This window comes from Macaca thibetana, chromosome 6, assembly GCF_024542745.1.
Source record: "Macaca thibetana thibetana isolate TM-01 chromosome 6, ASM2454274v1, whole genome shotgun sequence".
NCBI classification, from domain to species: Eukaryota; Metazoa; Chordata; class Mammalia; order Primates; family Cercopithecidae; genus Macaca; species Macaca thibetana.
The window spans coordinates 101,449,032-101,468,682 of record NC_065583.1 but is presented as its reverse complement, the minus strand read 5'-3'; the positions used below and the strand labels follow the sequence as shown (position 1 = coordinate 101,468,682).

The window sequence follows — 19,651 nt, the reverse complement described above, 5'->3', positions numbered from 1 at the left end:
ATTTTTATGTAAGAATACTTTTATAAGTGCCAAGTTTGTCCTTTATTTTCTACCAAAGTTGCAATATTAGGCCATTAGATAACTATTTATTGAATAAATTATTACTCCTGTATTTTAAAATTGTGAAGAGCTTGGTAGTTTATGTTAATAGTTCAGTGTTTTACTGGTGACTACACAATCCCCAAATGTCATTCTTTATTTTCATAAAACTTTTCAATCTCGAGGTCAGGAGTTCGAGACTAACCTGGCTAACACAGTGAAACCCTCTCTCTACTAAAAATACAAAAAAAAAATTAGCCAGGCCTGGTGGCAGGCGCCTGTAGTCCCAGCTACTCGGGAGGCTGAGGCAGGAGAATGGCGTGAACCTGGGAGGTGGAGCTTGCAGTGAGCCGAGATCGCGCCACTGCACTCCAGCCTGGGCGACAGAGTCTCAAAAACAAAAAAAAAACAGACTCAGTCTCAAAAAATAAAAATAAAAAAAAACTTTTCAAAACTTTTCATTGTATTAAATTGAAGTGCTTAGCACTTAGGGATGGCTATAACTTAAGTATTCAGATATGGGTTTTATTTCTGAAAGTTCCTGTCAAACTATGTCCAAGATAAAAGATGTACCAGAATAGACTATCAAGAAAAGAACTACTGATTACGTGTATGACTATTTGAAAGTTTTCCAACCTCTAGGTTCCTTGTTTCCTTGTAAGTAAAAGTACTTTACATTTATCGAGTCACTTATTTTAATCCTCACAACAACCTCATAAACGGGTATTATTATTATCCACATTTTACAATTGAAGAAACTGAGGCACAGAAATATTACATCATTAAGTCCAGGCATGGTGGAGCATTCCTATAGTCCCAACTCCTCAGGAGGCTGAAGCTGAAGGATCATTTTGGTCCAAGAGTAGTTTGAGGTTACAGTGAGCTGTGATCGGCACTGCACTCCAGTCTGGGTGAGAGAGGGAGACCCTGTCTCCAAAAAGAAAAAGAAGAAATGTTACGTATTTATACTAAGGTCACACATCTTAGAAGACTTCCAGGTTGGCTACAGAGCCTGAGTTCTTCTCCACAATGCTATATTGCTTAGGAATAGATGGGGATTTATTGCTTCTCAGCTTTTACCAGGACAAAGTAGTCTGCAAATAGATTTGCGAGATCTTGGTGTAAAGGTAATGACTGAGCCACCTAGAGAGAAGGAAAGTAGACAGTAAATAGAACTCCAGGAAACCCCAAAAATGAAGGACTAGGCCAAGGAAAAAGAGCAGAAGCCAGAAAAAGGAGCGAGTGGGCAGCATCGCCAGGGAGGCTGAGATTGAGACAGGTCGTTGGAAAGCGTGCTTTGGATGTGGCAATTAAGAGGTTGTGAGTGACTTAAATCATTAAACTGCATACTTCAAATGGATGTCTTTTACGATCTATAAATTTTATGCCAATAAAACTGCATAAGATGAAAAATACAGCATGGTGACTTAGTTAATAATACCATGTTATAGATATGAAATCTGCTAAGAGAACAGATCTTAAGTGTTTTCACTGAAAAAGAAAAAAGGGGAAGGCAACTATGTGAGTTGATGGATGTGTTACTTAACTGACTAGTAATCATTTCACAATGTATATGTATATCACATCATCACACTGCACACTTTCAATATATTCAGTTTTGTCAATTTTACCTCAATAACAATGAAAATTTTAATTTTGATTTTTATATATTATATAATATGTATTACATATATTGTGTGCAGTATGATTATATATATTATATATATATTATATCTATAAAAGCTAAAAAACCTGGCCCCTGAAGTGTCACTGCAGTGGAGCTGACAGCTCATTTGTCAGTTTCTCAGTCTGCCTCATCAGAAATTCTCAATGCAGGCCACCAGCATTTCTCTGTGCACCCATTCCTTTGTCATTCCATTGTAAAAGAGCCAAAGGAACAGCAAGAAGAAAAATTAACTTGCTTCTTAAGCAGATCATCTCCCTGTCCCCAGAGTAAGCTTCTCACACCACCTCCCAGGACTTTATTGGAACTTTTGGCCTCTCCCCTTATGCCCTCCACGGTGGCACGGGCAACTCAGTGTCTGGTTCACTGTGCAGCCTACTTCCCTCACTTTTATTCCTTGTTTGTCTGAGTGGCCGGACACAGCCTCCAGTCTGATGGTGTTTTCACCAACATTCACACGATCTTACATGTAAGCAGAGAGGCAGGCAGGGGTCTGATGCCTGAATCCTGCCAGCAATGAGTACCTGTGAAAATAGACACAATAACCATACCTTTGCTCAAACTGTACCTTTGCTCACAGCTTTCAGCTCATCACCTGATCTTTGTTCCCTGCAGGGATCTTACCGCTGTGGGCCTTGCAAGCCAGGGTATACTGGTGATCAGATAAGAGGATGCAAAATGGAAAGAAACTGCAGAAACCCAGAGCTGAACCCTTGCAGTGTGAATGCCCGGTGCATTGAAGAGAGGCAGGGGGATGTGACATGTGTGGTAAGTTGTTTTTTGACTTCCTCTATCATTTTTCCTCTTCATTTTTGACTTCCTCTATCATTTTTCCTCCTTCATTTTTAACATCACCTCTCTCCAGTTTCTGCGTGCTTCGGGGTAAAAGTACTTCAAAATGAAAGCATTGCAATCAAAATGAGCATGCAGTGTAATAGGAACAGGGTCCACTGAGTTTGTGGGGAGCAGCCTGACATCCATCTAACCATCAGCTGCCTTTTCTCTCCCTCTTGGCTGTGGGGCAACACTGTCTACTTGGGCACCTGAATGCCATAGCCTCCAGTGAAGCCCCAGCTCCCAAGCACCTTCTGTGGAAAGGCCCAGAAGCCAGCAGCAGGGAGGTGAAGGAACATTCTTCTCCCCTTTCCTTCTTCTGCCCCGTCTACTTGCCTGTATAATGACAACATACCTGCTGTCATCTCTAATTGTCCTCATCCTTACGACTTCCACAGTGTCTGCCTGGACGCTCCTGTTGGGGATGGGCTGCCGTGGAGATGTGGGGGCTGTCATAGGCCCTCGGGGAGAAACCTCCCGTCTCCCGCAGGTGACTGGCAGGGGCCAGACGGTGCCATGCTCTATGTCTACCTCCACTCCAATCAGGGACAGCTCCGTGAATGGTCACGCCTCCTGTGCATTATCCAGCCCTGGAGCTGGTATGGGGAGGGTAGACTGGGAAGAGAGTAGAGCAGTCACAGCAGGGCCTGACATGGGTCTCATGCTGAGCTTGTAGTGGGCCCTACGTGAAGGAGAGGGTGCGCTCCGGCCATCCATTCCCAAATCCAAGGATCCAGAGTCCTCAGCCTGCCATCCATTCCCAAATCCAAGGATCCAAAGTCCTGGGGACCCTAGGCACTGAAAAATCAGCAGACTTCAGCTGCCCCCCTCCTCTGCACTTCCCGGGGTACCAGGCCTTTGGCAGGTGGCTTGTCAGACTCTGGATTCACCGGTTCACAGTGATCACCCCTGAGCAGCATGATGGATTCTTAGAGCCCTTTTCCATCTTCTTTGTCTCAAAGTTATGCTTCTTTATCTTTATGCATGCACAGTTTTCCACAATGAGCCTATCACTTTTCAAATAGGAAAAATAAGAGTCAAAAATGAGTTAAATAAATAAATATAATAAAGTCAGCCCTCCTTGGCAATACAGATATTCTGTAACAAGGTCAGATGGAGGAATGTGCTGTATCAGAGAGGGAATAACCCCAGCAAGTTCCTGAATTCCTCATGGTTGGGCTTGTTTATTACCAAAAAGCAGTCATTGAGAAGCAAGTGTATATCTCTGTTGAAATCCCCATTTTCTGTGAACAAATTGACAACTCCCCTGGGATGGTGGGTGATGGGGCTTTTAATATGTTTTTGAATTTGTAATAAGGCACAACGACAGATGGTAAAGGATTAATAAACTTGGTGTGACTACTAAAATAATTGAATCTGCCAGAAAATGGCTCATTAAAAATGTATTTGTTCCTAGAGGACATTTTTTCCTCATTAAAGTGAGTCAAGGACCAACCTCATGGATCAACCTTCCAGGCCTTCCAAAGGCCCTGCTGGGGCGAGTGAGCAGGAACCAGGAGCCCGGTAGGGTCTCTCTGGAGTCCTGCCTCCTGAATCCTGGTTGTAGAGGGAGAGCACAGATGATTGAGAATAGGCAGGCTGCGGCTGAGGAAGTCACTGGTCTGGAAGCTCCTTATTTTGGGTGGTGAGGCCAGGAAATTTAACCTGTGCTCACATAAGTCTGATTTCCATTGGCCCAGACTCTGCTCCTCAGACTCTCTCCCTCCTCCCTCCTTTATCTCCCACCCCAGGTCAGCTTTCCGTCCCTCTGCATTTCCAGTTCCCTGTGACCTTCTGGGTCCCCTCCTCCCGTCTCCCTTCTGCTGCTCTGCTTGTTCTGGAAGCGGAAGTGGGAGTAGGAGGGAGAGTTTTCTCTCTACGTCTCCCTTTACATCTTTTGAATAGGGAACCATCACACTACTCAAGTGCAATTAAATAGTTTCTAAGCCCCACCCAACAAGGCTGAGTGACTCTGGGCCCTCCCCCTGGGAATGAGCAAAGGAGCAGAGAGGCCCTTGTCAGCCCCCAGCTCCCTGCCAGGCTCAGCTTCCCAGGCCTCTGATGGGCTTTCCCTTTACAGTGTGGAGTCGGTTGGGCTGGCGATGGCTATGTCTGTGGAAAGGATGTGGACATCGACAGTTACCCTGATGAAGAACTGCCATGCTCTGCCAGGAACTGTAAGAAGGTAAGGGGTGTTGGGGTGACAGTAGGCACACATGCACTGTGGCTTTCCAAAGTCACATCTTCTATGGGGAGAGGTTCTATGGATCTAATTTAAAATTGCACTTGTAAAGTAGCTGCATCTCAGATGAAGTGAAACAATCACCAACAATAAAGCCACAGTGTGTTGAGGTCAGAAACAGTTACTAGCTTAACACAAATGTAGGATGTCATTCAGAACTGCGTTTTCCCCCTAAGGACAACTGCAAGTATGTGCCAAATTCTGGCCAAGAAGATGCAGACAGAGATGGCATTGGCGACGCTTGTGACGAGGATGCCGATGGAGACGGGATCCTGAATGAGCAGGTACCTGCTTTGCTGGGAGGGCCTGTGAATTGCCATGTACCAGGGATGATGGGAGAAAGCCTGTGAAGTCAACTGTGTATATGAATCATCCCAAATGTTAGTTTCCATGCCTGCATTCCACAGCACTGCAGCTTTTTACTCCTTAAGATTCACAAATGTTTGAAATATCAAACTGACAAACTTGGGCCACCAGAGTTCTGACGCTTCTTAACAATGGGGGAAGTGGATTTAGTAAAAGTCTGAGTGATGTTCTATCCTTTCATCTTTTAGGATAACTGTGTCCTGATTCACAATGTGGACCAAAGGAACAGCGATAAAGATATCTTTGGAGATGCCTGTGATAACTGCCTGAGTGTCTTAAATAATGACCAGAAAGACACAGATGGGGATGGAAGAGGAGATGCCTGTGATGATGACATGGATGGAGATGGTAGATTTATCTTGCTTTTGTCTTTTATCTGGGATTCAATTGACCTTGTTCCATTGTTCTCTCTCCAGAGTAGGAATAGAATGACTGATTCAGGGCCTTCCAGCTGTGGGTGGCTCACTGTGGCCTGCATCTGGAGGGCCCAAGGTGGACTTGTGTCTGTGGAAGGAGACTCCACAGCCCACTCCACTACTTAATGGCTCTGGATGTTTCCAGGACTTTGTATCATTGCCAGAAACTTTGTAGGACCCCTTCAAGCAGTGTCTTATCAGGGTGTGTCTTCGTGGGCATCTCCCTTCCCATTTCTACCTCTCCTCACTCGCTACTAGACTTTCTACACGTGAGAGACCCAGAAGTGAAGAACTGAATGAGAAGGCATTAAGCACCCCCCCTAAAACATGACCTCACCTTCTGCAAGCCTAACTGATGACCCATTTCCAGTGGTGTGCTGGTAAACAAACCACAGAAAGCCCTGGTTGGTAGCATTTGCCAGTTTCCATGAGGTAACTCCATACTGTCCTCATTGCTGATTTCAAGCTACCAATGTGACATCATCAAACACAAAACTGAAAAGAGAGAGGGACACAATGGACCCAGCTCCAACACAACACTGCCTAGAGCCCTAGGGTCTCAGTCATAGCTCAGATACCCATGAGATCCTCCCTCTCCAGGGTCAGCCCATACAGCCATCATGATCCCCTCCTCTGGTTGCTATCATAGCCTTTGACATCTTGGACAAATTAGAATTCAGTCGACAAATACCTCTGAGAGCTGTTCATTTTTAAGTCTCCCAGGATCCATCCTTTGAAGCTACCTCTGGATAACTGCTGAAAAGGCTAGTCCCTGTGTGACCCTGGCCCAGGCAGAAGCGACTCACCATGTGCCTGATCTCTCCAGCACCTGGAAGTCAGTGACATCCCCCTGACTCAAGGTAGCATTTCTTTCTCACAGGAATAAAAAACATTCTGGACAACTGCCCAAGATTTCCCAATCGTGACCAACGGGACAAGGATGGTGATGGTGTGGGGGATGCCTGTGACAGTTGTCCTGATATCAGCAACCCTAACCAGGTTAGTAGGATACTGGGGAATTCAAACTCCAGGCGGAATTCCTCTATGCAAAGACTCATTTAAGACGGGTGTCTAGAAAAACAGCAGAGCCTCTTAGCTGTTGCCACTTACCTAACAAAGCAGAGGCGGAGAAAGGACATACTGTGGGCCTGAAGATGGTGGGATGAGCACCACACGAGATCTGAAGCCCTAGGGACTATCTCCCAGGCTGTCGATTGCCTGTGAGGTTAGCAACACGAGCTTCATGATGCTCAATACAAGTATTTCTCCTGCAGAAAGGAAAATGGAACATGGAAATTAACCATTGGGAGCCTTGTGTCCCTTTAGTCCCTAAACCCCTACACAGCCTATGTATGGACATTTCAGATTAAGTTCAGCCAGTGATGTGTTGCATCTCCCTTCTCACTCCTCCTTCCTGTCTGGATAATTGGGTATGATGTGTCATTTATTTTTAAAGCCCTGAGACAGGGGAGTCATGGTTGCCCTCTGTGACTCACTCACAATTTTGGCCAAATTTCAAATTGCAACAGCAAAGCAAAATCAACTTGTCTCCTCCCCGTACCTATGGCTGGCTCCCTCTGACCCATGCCGGAGTTCTATGCCTCCACCTGCCACCATGCTGCCCCAGCGCCCCTTTCCAATCAGCTCATCTGGTGTGTGGGCAGCCCATCCATGTAGCTTGATATTTTAGAAGGCTTTTTTGAAAATTCAGCATTGTGCCTACACCAATATGGTGTTGTCCTTTTGCAGTTTTGCACCACCCCAGTTCCAGAGAAATAATTCCCCAAATCCAATGATGATGGGTGAGTTCTGCCTTCTCTGGAACATTCTGTACATGCAAGCCCAGGAATAAATAACATGCGCTGTTCTCTTTGCAGTCTGATGTGGATAATGATCTGGTTGGGGACTCCTGTGACACCAATCAGGACAGGTATGGCATGTCTCCCAACTGCAGAGAGCCAGATGCAACATCCAGAGAGGGTTTTAAATTTCAGAACTTCCTGCCGCTCCATTCCTTGGGATCTCTCTGGGTTGACTGAGCTGCTGGTGGGATAATAGCCCTGCCTTTGGTCAGGATTACCATGAAAATTCTCCCTGAAAGTTCTGTATAGGGGATAACAGTGTCAGAATAGGGTACTAGGCACTCCAGCAAGTGAGATCTATTTCAGGAGAGGTAATATAGCATCATGCTTCACAGATGGGCTCTGGAATAAGACAGCTAGATATAAATCTCAGCTCCTTCTCTTACATGCCAGCTAACCTTATACTAATACTTATTACCTAGTACTTCTGTGCCTCAATTTTCTCATCTGTAAAATGAGGATGGCAGTAGATCTAGCTCATAGGACCGTCGCGAAGATGGAGTTGATCCATGGAAAGTGCTTATTATGGTTTCTGTTACATACATAGCACTCAGTAGATATTAGCTCTTTTATTTTTATCATCTTTCAGCTCAGGAAAACTTCACCATCGTCCCAAAATAGAAGGCTGTCAGTTTGCTGAGGGATTGCTATTATTTTCTGGAAATTTCCTTGAAATTTTTAAAATTCCGTTTCCCTTACTTAAGTGGAATTGTTCTGTGGAAGTAAGTTTTGTCAACCCTCCTAGCTCAACACGATGGAGTCCTACATTAAGACTCAAGGCTGGATCAACTGATCAGATACTGGAAGAACATCACCAAAAACAGACGTGTGCCACTCAGCCCTAGAGGCACCTGCAACCCAAGGTTCTAAACCCTTTCATCTCCTTAGGGAAGTCTTACAGAGGCAGCTAGGGCAAGGATGAGAGGGAAAGGATTCTGAAAGACAAAGCAAAAAAAGAGGTAATTTCTCTCCTGATAACCTGGATCAGAGGTTGCCCTGTAGAAACCAGTTCTTGACCCAAACCTTACTCAAGGATAGCTCCTATGAAGCCACATCTCTCTTTTTTTTTTTTTGGAGATGGAGTCTTGCTCTGTCACCCAGGCTGGCGTGATCTCAGCTCACTGCAACCTCCACCTCCTGGGTTCAAGCAATTCTCGTGCCCCAGCCTCCCGAGTAACCGGGATTGCAGGTGTGTGCCACCATGCCTGGCTAATTTTTGTATTTTTAGTAGAGACACGGTTTCATCATGTGGGCCAAGCTGGTCTTGAACTCCTGGCCTTGAGTGATCCACCTGCCTCAGCCTCCCAAAGTGTGCATCTTTTTCATTATTCTGTGTGTCCTTGCTGCAAAGTACATATAGTCATCCCTCAGTATCCCAGGGTATTGGTCCCAGGACATCCCTCTGCCCCCAGGATACCAAAATCTTCAAATACTCAAGTCCTTTATATAAAATGATGTAGTATCTGCATATAACCTATACCTGTCCTCCCATATGCCTTAAAAATCCTCTCTAGATTACGTAATACCTAATACAATGTAAATGCTAGGTAAATAGTTATTATACTGCAATGGTTTCTTATTTGTCTTATTTTATGTTATTTTTTATTGTTCTTTTTCAAATCTTTTCAATCCTTAGTTGGTTGAATCTGCGGATATGGAACCGCGGATACAGAGGCCCGACTGTACTAGCTAAGTGAACTTAAACATTTTTCACAGTCTCTTGGCATCTCAGCTTCTTCACCTGCAAAGAGGAGATAAATAAATGCATCGCACAGGTTATGGCGAAAATTCAAGATAATGTAGATAAAGCTCCTGGCACAGCACTGGCCCAAGGGTGACATGCAGAAAGCAGGAGCCATGTTATTCTTGGTATCACAGTACAAGGAAAGGCATGTCAGCAACAGAGCCTGACGTCAGATGTCGCTCTCCTCTTCTGCAGGGAAGGTGGGACTGTATCCTGACAACTGCCCTAAATAATGTGCATCAAGAATGTTCCCTGGTACAGGTCATCTTGCACTCTGACTACTATCTACATTAATTTCTAAAATATCCTATCCCACCAGCCTCTAGATATTTGCCCAAAACAAATGACTCATTCTGCTCTGCTTTAATTCCCACAAAGTTGAACCTTGGAGAAGAGGACAGGAACTGCTTGTTTTTGCATAAAAATGTTCAGGGCTCTATAGAACGGCTGCTAATGGAAATAGCTCAGTCTTGTGTTTTATAAAGCAGCCTGCTGCATGCATAGGGATTCTGCTGTTTGAGCCACATCATCTTCTGCTTGTCCAGGCTGGCTTCACTTTTGCTGGACTCTTTCTGTCCCCGTGTACCATCTGGAAAGTGTGGCCATAGAGCGTGGTCTGGTCCTTGGCTCCCCTCTCCAAGAGGGTGCAGGGGCAGCTCCTGGCCCAGGACAGGCCACAGGTGGACCAGGGCCAAAGGACTACTAATTCTTTTCCAGAGTAACCATGAGCGGTCTCAGGCTCCAGGACACCTCTTGGAGGCAGGGCAGACGCATTTTCAGGTGTCCTTTCAGCCCAGAAAGTCAGGTGGACAGAGAAGGAGAGTTCTGAGATGTCCTTTAGACCAGCACTGAGCCTGGCCTACATGCTCCCCTCGGGAAGGCATGACCCTGTTCACTTAGTCCTTCTCCCCACGGCGTTCAGGTCTGAATCCTCATGGGATCCACTAGCCACGGATTGTGAAGAGTAATATCCAGAAAACACTGCAGGGCTTCCTAAGAGTCAGTACTTTTTCATATATTGAAATTTAATATGCAAAATCCTGATTTTCATCATTTAATCTTCCTAACAACCCTCTGAGGTGGGTACTATTTTCATTTTACAGATGAGGACCCTGAGCCATAGAGAGGTCAGATGTCCTGCCTGAGGTCACATGCTGGCCAGTGCCTGAGCCAGGATTTACACTGGGCTGTCTGGTTCCACTGCCTATCACTCTGTTCCCCTCACACGTCCTCTGAGTTGAATATTATCTAGCAGTTCCCAGGGACTGATAGGAGCATCTGGTCACAAATCATAGAAATAGACCCTTATCTTCTTGAGTAGGAAATGACTCACTTGTTTCAAGAGGGCGAGGATGGGAAAAGCTGTCTCCGAGGCCCATAGGGCAGCCTTGTCTTAGGGAATGACCCCAGTGGGCTTGATTTTAAAAGCCATCCCTGGTTTAAAAAAAAAACCTCAAGCACAGACTCTCCTTCCTAAGAATGGATCCTTCCTGTTCCCGGCTGAACTGTGAGCCACATCACCTGTCCTTTCTCGCGCAGTGATGGAGATGGGCACCAGGACAGCACAGACAACTGCCCCACCGTCATTAACAGTGCCCAGCTGGACACCGATAAGGATGGAATTGGTGACGAGTGTGATGATGATGATGACAATGATGGTATCCCAGACCTGGTGCCCCCTGGACCAGACAACTGCCGGCTGGTCCCCAACCCAGCCCAGGAGGATAGCAACAGTAAGCAGGCTCAGCCCAAAGCCGCGCAGCACCCCTGCGCTCCCTTCAGCCAGGCACGTGGGGGCACGCCTCTCTCCAGGCACCAACTCAGAACATCCCCAGCTCCCATCAGCTGCTTCTCCATACCCGGCCTCTCTGCATAGCTGCAGCTTGTGTGGACAGCAGATATCTGGTAGACACCACTCTCCAACTAAGTCAGGACTGAGCTGCTTTGCATCTTCCTGAACAACCCTAGGATGCCATCACACAGGTCAGGGAAGCAGCCACACACTGTGGCTCAGTTCCCAAAGGGCTTGGAGAGCTGCTCCCCCATCTTACCTGCCACCTGCCACCTTCCACTGGGAGTCCCACAAAAGGAGCAGGATAGAGAGAATGGCACAGAAGTGGTATATGCCAAGTTCACAAACACAGATGCCTGCGGGGGCCAGGCAGATAAGAAAATGTCTGCACCAAGCCAGACATGAGACAGCAGGGAGTGTTGGGGACTGCGGTGACCTGGAGAGGGCGTGCCCGTCCACAGCAGTGCACATGCAAAAATGCCAGCATGTGAGCTGAACAACACACACGTGGGGGCCACATTCAGTCTAGGGGCCACCAGAAGTTAGTCTTAGAGATATTCTGGTAACAATAATTTCCCTGTTTTCTACACATTACAGTCCAGAAAGTGCTGTAGACGTTTGCTTATGTGAGGTCAAGCTTAAGATCCACCAGTTGGTGAACCCAACTGTAGGTAATAAGAACTTTTATGGGGACAGAGTGGAGGGCAACTGTTCAAATTGATCTTTCTAAAAGCTCTGGGAGGACTGGCCTGGTCACCCAGTACAAGGACTCCAGGATGGGGCCTGGGACCAGCTCAGACATGACCCCAGGGCTCCTCTCCCCACACTAATGGGAAATCATGGCCCTGGTTGTGGGAGCTTGAGCCCTTCTATTCCTCATGCAGCCCCTTTCCCTGCCAAGGAGTGGCAGTGGGTGTGAGCGCTATTGAGCCCCTGTCCTTTTCCACCCCACTCAGGCGACGGAGTGGGAGACATCTGTGAGTCTGACTTTGACCAGGACCAGGTCATCGATCGGATCGATGTCTGCCCAGAGAACGCAGAGGTCACCCTGACCGACTTCAGGGCTTACCAGACCGTGGTCCTGGATCCTGAAGGGGATGCCCAGATCGATCCCAACTGGGTGGTACTGAACCAGGTGAGTGTCACATGGGCGGCAACGGCTCAGCCTTGCCTCTCAACAGAGGCCCTTCTGATAGTGGTAGGTCATGTTTAGAGGGTGCAGACAATGAGCCAGGCATTCTTCACATCGCTCTTATTCCTCAACAGCCCTATGACAGACTACTTCAATTATGCCCATTTTACAGAGGAGGAAATTGTCTGCTACAGCTTTCGTGATTGTAGCATCTTAATGATGGTAGCACTGTGGTAAGTAGCTGAGATGACTGCGGTTGGGACTCAGGCAGTCTGACCCTAGAACTGACAGTTCTGATCTCTGCAGCAGACTGCCTTCTGCGTATCCTCCCCATTGTGTAACCAAGAAAGGCAAGAACAGAGAGGCTTAGTAGATTTTCCAGAGTCACAGAGCAAGTCACATTGATTAGAAGTATATGTTGTATGTTCCCCAGTTAAAGGCCTGTTCAATCAGCTTAAGTGACAGTCTCAGCAAACTTATTTCTATTCAGCTTTGAGCTTATTTTAACCTTCTTTACAAGCACATGCTTTCTTCGAGCACATAACACGATAGAGCAACTATTCAGATGATGAAATCTTTATATGGAGGTCAGACATCACTGGCCACTCACTCGTGGTGCCTGAGGTTTTCAGCTTCCTCAGGGTTACTTGACCCCTTCCAGACTGTTCTGAACTCCCTCCCCTCTCTCTGCAGGGCATGGAGATTGTGCAGACCATGAACAGTGATCCTGGCCTGGCAGTGGGTATGTCCAGGGCCTCAGTTGCCACTCGCATAGAATTCTTCCAGCTACTGGTGTGGTTTGTCTGTTGTTCTAATCTTATCTGGTCCCTACAGGGTACACGGCTTTTAATGGAGTTGACTTCGAAGGGACCTTCCATGTAAATACCCAGACAGATGATGACTATGCGGGCTTTATCTTTGGCTACCAAGATAGCTCCAGCTTCTACGTGGTCATGTGGAAGCAGACGGAGCAGACATATTGGCAAGCCACCCCGTTCCGAGCGGTTGCAGAACCTGGCATTCAGCTCAAGGTATTGGTGGTTTGAAGTCATTCATCGCCCTTTCTTCTGGACCCTTCATCTTTTTCCAGATGTTGTGTTTTCCCATATGGTACTTAATCTAAAAAATTGATGCATTTATGCTAACGTTAGAGTCAGGGAAGACGACAGCTGACCCAGGGCCTTGCCTTCGTTCCTGTGTACCAGCTACATTCTAACCTCTAATGGTGGGAATCCCAGCCTACGTGAGGTCAGAGAGAGGGGAGGTTTAGAGTCCACCTTCAGGCACACCGTGTTGGAAACTGGCTAATCAGTTTCATCGATAGGTCCAACTTTGTACAGGAGGGCTCATGGGCTACTTCTGTCACCCCTGCTAGGACACAAGGCTGACTTAAGTAGCCAGACGTTTGATGGGAGCCCTCATTGGACAAATGTAGGGAGCAGTGGATTTGCAGCAGGAACAACATGGAATGTGTGGTGGAATACTGGGCAAGGCTTAGTAGTAAAAGGTTGGGGTCACCTCCATAGATATGACATTTAAGTGTTTATGCTTTGTTTCGAATCCAAGGCAGCCGGATGATAACCATGACTGTAACCTGGATCATCACTTCAGATCCAGGAAGTGGGAAGGGTGGTGCCTGGGTCCTGTCCTAAAACCTTGCTTGTGTCATCGTCCAGGCTGTGAAGTCTAAGACAGGTCCAGGGGAGCATCTCCGGAACTCCCTGTGGCACACGGGGGACACCAGTGACCAGGTCAGGCTGCTGTGGAAGGATTCCAGGAATGTGGGCTGGAAGGACAAGGTGTCCTACCGCTGGTTCCTACAGCACAGGCCCCAGGTGGGCTACATCAGGTAGGTAGAGGCCCCATCTCCTTACCTTGCCCTAGAAGCAAAGCACCCTCTGTTCTGCATCCCAGAGCCTTCACTTCCCTGAGCAGTTCTGACCTAGGATAGTCCCCAAGGACATGCCAGGACTTTTGTGACTGCAGGGTGGGGAACCTAGAAAAGAAGTGGGGGAGAAGGCACTCAGACTCAGACAGACCACCCGGACAGGACAGAAGGGCCAAGATGGGGAGAGAAGGAACAGAGTTGAGGGGAGGACCCAGCGTTGTGGGGTTGGTGCATTTGGATGGCTGTGCCCTCCTGCCATGCTCTGAAGAGAAACCTGAGGGTAGACATGCCAATCGGTATGAGGTAAGAGGTGTGGCAGGGTCTCTTCTCCACACCCTCCCCTGTGGCACCTCTGGGCCCTGTGTAATCACTTACTAGTGCACGTTTCACCCTGACTGCACTATGCCCCTTACAGTCTGTCTTCCCTACTGGATCACAAACTGCATGAGAGCAGCACTGGTATCTTTTTTTTTTTTTTTGAGACAGAATCTCACTCTGTTGCCAGATGGGAGTGCTGTGGTGTGATCTAGGCTCACTGCAACCTCTGCCTTCCTGGTTCAAGTGATTCTCCTGCCTCAGCCTCCCAAGTAGCTGGGATTATAGGCATGTGCCACCACACCCAGCTAATTTTTGTATTTTTAATAGAGATGGGGTTTCATCATGTTGGCCATTGTGATCCGCACACCTCGGCCTCCCAAAGTGCTGGGATTACAGGCGTGGGCCACCGTGCCTGGCTGTATCTTATTTTATCTTGGTCTCCCCAGTGCCTAGCACAAAGTCTGGCATCTACTACACATGGCACGAAGTAATCGTCATGTAAGCCAAAGTAGCCTGTCTTGTTTCTTTATAGGACTTTTTTTTTGTTTGTTTTGTTTTTTTTGTTTAGTATTCTCTCTCAGGAGTTAGGAGGCTTAGGGCTGTATCTTTGAAATGTAGATAGTGTTCTTCATTTGAACTTGCAGCTCAACACCCATCCTAGCCTATGTTAGTATATTGAGGAAGCAGTACTGAGTGCATTCTCCTCCTCAGGGCAGGAAAACAGCCTCGTGGAAAAAAGAAAGTCATGAGGGCAAATCCATGTTTTGTTTCTCTTTGTGACATTATGTCAAATGTACTCTTTTTGTCTCACAGTAAGATGATCATGTTCTCAGCCCTATTAAGCTCAATGCCCCTTTTTTATAATATTTTGAAATGCCCCCTTTTCCGTCCCAAAATGGAATCATAGAAATTACAACCTACCTACACATATAATCTAGAAAATCAGTCTGAGCCCTAACAATATAATAGCGAAATAAGAAAAACTTATAACAAGATAATTTAAATACTTGAGCACAGCCACACCAGAAGACAAAATGAAATAGACACTTGCACCCATACCTAGAATCACTATGCAGGTGACACTCTAACACAGACTGTTGTGTCAGTGACTTAAATGTTACACTGGTGTTGATGACAGCAATGTCAATTTCTCAAATGGTGAACATTTTAGAATGTTAATTTTCAAACAAAGTACTCAGTAGTTTTCTCAATTTACCCTGGAAAATACAGTTTACATTAAAATGTGTGCAAAATATATTTGATGTTCACAAGTGAAAGGAAGTCAGGTTCTAGGCCCTGATAGTTGCTCTTTACCTACCCTGGTGTCTGAGGAACACTCCAGAAGTGTAGGGAATGCAGGACAGGTTTTGATTGTTCTCTCTAGGGCATTGCACGCCATCCAGCATCCCTGGCTGCCATCACTCAGTGCCCCTGTGACAACCCAAAGTGTCCACACAGATTCCTCCAACTCTACTTAGGGAGAGCTGAATCCTGTGGAGAATCAAAGCTCTGAGATTCCACCAAAAGAGAGAAATCAGACCAAAGGAAAAGCAGAAGTCTTTAAGCATGGTATATAGACAAGGCGACTCACATGACAATGAAGACACAAAACTTTCTCACTCATGACATCAGGTTTGGTTTGATTTTTAACTCAAGTTTGATAGTGTGCCCAACATCATGTTAAGCCTTGTGAGAGACAGAAGTTGGGAAGAAACACCCCCGCCCCCAGACATACATACACACACAGGGACACACAAACGGTCCCTGCCCTCAGGGACTTCCAGTCTAGTAAGTAAGGGGGAACAGCTACAGCATAATCCACGTCAGCGAGAAATGAAGCCTAAAACAGAGTAAAGACACAGGTGTGTATAAGAAGCGGGGCCCCTGGGCCTCACAGTGAGCACTTTACCCGGGTTGGATTTCATGGAGACCCCTCCGGCTGTGTTGTCCACAGGGTACGATTTTATGAAGGCTCCGAGTTGGTGGCTGACTCTGGAGTCACCATAGACACCACAATGCGTGGAGGCCGACTTGGCGTTTTCTGCTTCTCTCAAGAAAACATCATCTGGTCCAACCTCAAGTATCGCTGCAATGGTAACGTGCATTCTCATTACTATTCAATATTGTTACTAGAATTAGTCAAATACTGCCACCTTATTTTTATACCGCACTTCCCCCCAAAAGCCCAACGCTCATACCACGTAGTCATTAAAACCTGATAGTCCCTGTGTACCAGAAGTAAAAAGCAGATCGCATTTATCCTATTTTATGCATGTGGAAATTAAGACCCACAGAATTTGACTGCATGGTTTAGGGTTTGGGGTTCAGTGAGAAATCCAGTCAGATTTAATTTACAGGAAGCCTTTATTTTTTCATGTAGTTAAAACATAACCATAGATGCAAAACCCACTCTGCCTGCTGATTTTCTGTAGGGCCGGGAAGGAGCACTCCCGGGCTTTAAGCCAACGGTTTGCAAAGCAGCCTGCAGGAGAAGATGGCGGCGAGGGCCTGCGGGGCCTCCTGGGCAGGCTAACAGCGCCCCCTACGGGACGCCTGCGCCGCGGGCGGGGGTCCGGGTGGAAGGAACCTCGCTAACCTCCCTGTGCGCATTCCTATTGCAGACACCATCCCTGAGGACTTCCAAGAGTTTCAAACCCAGAATTTCGACCGCTTGGATAATTGAACCAAGAGAGCAATCCGTAACTGCTTTTCCGAACACTAAAACCATATATTTTTTAACTTCCTTTAATTTTCTTTATATACACTGTGGCTTTCTTTTACCAACCCAAATAAATCAAAATGTTTTATATGAATGTGGCAATAAAGGAGATCATTTTTAAAAACCATGTTGCTCAGACATTGCTCTCGTGTGAGGGATCCCCGTTAACTTGCAGGGTGGTGGTTTCTTCTCAGACCCGGTAGCCGGTAAGATGAGCCTGTGCGTGAATCACAAGGTCCAGGCCAGAGGTCTCATCTGGGGTCCCCCCAGTTTGTTCCATACAAAACGCCTAACCGTTCCATGCTCACCTCGGCAGCTTCCTTATTTTGGCTTAGGGGTCTCGAGAAACACATGTTCGGGGGGCACCTTCCCTAGGAAGGTGTTTTTCTGGCCTAGTCCTGGGACAGATTTGCCCAATTCTTTCTGATGCTCTCCACCCATCCCACACCTTCTAGACTTCCATTCTGGCCCCTTCAACGTCATTCTTAAGCTTATTTATATATTTGGCTCCCCCTAGTGGATTGTAAGCATATTGACAATAAAGGAGCATGTCATTACAATCAATATCCCCACAGTACCTGGAATGTAGTATATAGCCAATAAATGTTTGCTGAATAAACGAAGAATGAATGAATGAATGCCTCTTAAGTGAAAGGACAGTAGAGTGTATATGATCATAAAAGCCCTCCTCAACTCAAAAAGTCACAACATATCCTCTTATTTATGGTACCAGTAGCTGGAGGTACAGGGCAGAAACTTGCCTAATTTGTACACTAGCCTTTCTTGTATCTCAGTTGTAAGTCAAAGATACAAGCAAATTTGTATACATTCTCTAGAAATTTAGTTTCAAAGAATTTGCTGTGTGGTTATAAATTTTCTTATCCCAGAATTCGTAGAGATATATTAAATCATTTATGAAGAAAAACCACCACAGCTTTACCATGGCTAAGAGTGAGAAAATACAACGGTGCATGCATGAGATCTGGAGGATTTCTGGACATCCTCCTCTTGTGTACAGACTGGAGATGTGTGTTGCCTTGTAATCCAGGACATCTGATCTCCTACATCAAAAACTCCAATGGGGCCGCGTGTGGTGGTGCTTGCCTGTGGTCCCTAGCACTTTGGGAGGTCAAGGCAGGCAGATCACCTGAGGCCATGAGTTCAAGACCAGCCTGGCCAACATGGCGAAACCTGTCTCTACTAAAAATACAAAAATTAGCCGGTTGTGGTGCCACTTGCCTGTAGTCCCAGCTATTTGGGAGGCTGAGGTGGGAGAATCGCTTGAGCCCGGGAGGCAGAGGCTGCAGTGAGCTGAGATGGTACCACTGTACTCCAGCCTGGGCAACAAGAGTGAGTGTCCTATGGCTCCTATATTCTCCCTGAGGCTGGTGGAAGGAGGAGGCAACCCATGCCATGCCCACCCCTGGGGCAGCCTCCCTGCTGTCAGCTGTGCAAGCCCCAAGAACACAGTATGTCCACAGGAAACAGACTCTTGGTTAAATCTTTTGTCTCTACAATTGTTTTAGAAACCATGGGCCCACAGGAGATCTAGAACATAATTCCATCCCTTAGGGAGCTTATTTCATTTTTGGGAAGACAAAACTTTTTATGCAAAACAAGAAACAAAGATGCATGTAGATCCAGCAGTGTGCTGAAGCCAGCTCCTACCAGCTCATAAGAGCCAATTATTCAAGTTTTAGGAATATTGTGAGCCAGTTAAACTGTTGGTAGTTTCAAATTGGCCATGGTGGGAGTATTTACACAGAAACTGGCAAACACTACAAATCAGGGCTCCAGAGAACTGGTGGTTAAACATTTATCAGCACACAAGTGATTATTCTACCTTGTCCTATTCCTAGTTGGCCCTCCTTATTTTTTTTTGAAGCTGATATAGAAAACGTGAGGCTTTCAGAAAATACCTTGCATAAGAAATGAAGTAAGAAAAGTGAAAATGGACGGGGTGCTGTGGCTCACACCTGTAATCCCACCACTTTGGGAGGCCTAGGCGGGAGGATCACTTGAGGTCAGGAGTTTGGGACCAGCCTGGCCAACATAGTAAAACCCCGTCTCTACTAAAAATACAAAAATTAGGCCAGGTGCAGTGCCTTATGCCTGTAATCCCAGCTCCTCAGGGGGCTGAGGCACAAGAGTCTCTTGAACCCAGGAGGCAGAGGTTGCAGTGAGCTGAGATCATGCCACTGCACTCCAGCCTGGGCGACAGAACAAGACCTGTCTGAAGGAAAAAAAAAAAAAGTAAAAATCAGGAAGCACTCGAGAGAAACTAGCCAATTGGAGACTCAGAGGGTGAGTTAGCAGGTGTGGTATGCTCTCCCCCTCTCCCCCCAGTAAATCCCTGGGCTTCTTGAATACTTGTTATACTCAACCTTAGCACAATGACTCAAATTCCTATTACAGTTCCATTAGGTTAGTAAGAGCCTCATTTGAATCTTACACCTCTAGGACTGAGTGGCCATCAGTCTCTCACCAACTAGTATGAATTCATTCCAATGCCCATTCACCTCCTGACTTCTCATGGAGATCGAGAAGACTGAGGAGTTGGGCATGGTGGTGCACGCCTGTGGTCCTAGCTACCTGGGAGGCTGAATGAGGAGGAT

At 46.5% G+C, this 19,651-nt stretch overlaps 1 protein-coding gene and 1 long non-coding RNA gene across 4 annotated transcripts in view; one reads left to right on the top strand and one right to left on the bottom strand.

Annotated features, from left to right (window-relative positions):
* THBS4 (thrombospondin 4) overlaps positions 1 to 17,160 on the top strand; it is a 59,710-nt gene extending 42,550 nt beyond the window's left edge. For both annotated transcript variants that reach the window (XM_050795650.1, XM_050795649.1), the window contains exons 10-22: positions 2,339 to 2,491; positions 4,638 to 4,742; positions 4,976 to 5,083; positions 5,354 to 5,513; positions 6,462 to 6,580; positions 7,459 to 7,511; positions 10,727 to 10,920; positions 11,936 to 12,114; positions 12,805 to 12,853; positions 12,946 to 13,142; positions 13,788 to 13,960; positions 16,272 to 16,411; positions 16,939 to 17,160. In XM_050795650.1, the coding sequence (XP_050651607.1) occupies positions 2,339 to 2,491; positions 4,638 to 4,742; positions 4,976 to 5,083; positions 5,354 to 5,513; positions 6,462 to 6,580; positions 7,459 to 7,511; positions 10,727 to 10,920; positions 11,936 to 12,114; positions 12,805 to 12,853; positions 12,946 to 13,142; positions 13,788 to 13,960; positions 16,272 to 16,411; positions 16,939 to 17,000 (1,692 nt within the window). In that variant the 3' untranslated portion in view covers positions 17,001 to 17,160. The remainder of the gene's footprint in view (positions 1 to 2,338; positions 2,492 to 4,637; positions 4,743 to 4,975; positions 5,084 to 5,353; positions 5,514 to 6,461; positions 6,581 to 7,458; positions 7,512 to 10,726; positions 10,921 to 11,935; positions 12,115 to 12,804; positions 12,854 to 12,945; positions 13,143 to 13,787; positions 13,961 to 16,271; positions 16,412 to 16,938) is intronic.
* On the bottom strand, positions 568 to 14,093 carry LOC126957639 (uncharacterized). Of its 2 annotated transcripts, none has more exons than XR_007726844.1 (3): positions 13,986 to 14,093; positions 6,692 to 6,849; positions 568 to 966 (listed from the first exon to the last, which is right to left on the bottom strand). It is a non-coding gene; the product is annotated as an uncharacterized LOC126957639 (long non-coding RNA). The 2 variants fall into 2 exon arrangements; XR_007726845.1 differs by lacking the exon at positions 13,986 to 14,093 and adding an exon at positions 11,239 to 11,426.
* Positions 17,161 to 19,651: the final 2,491 nt, after the last annotated feature.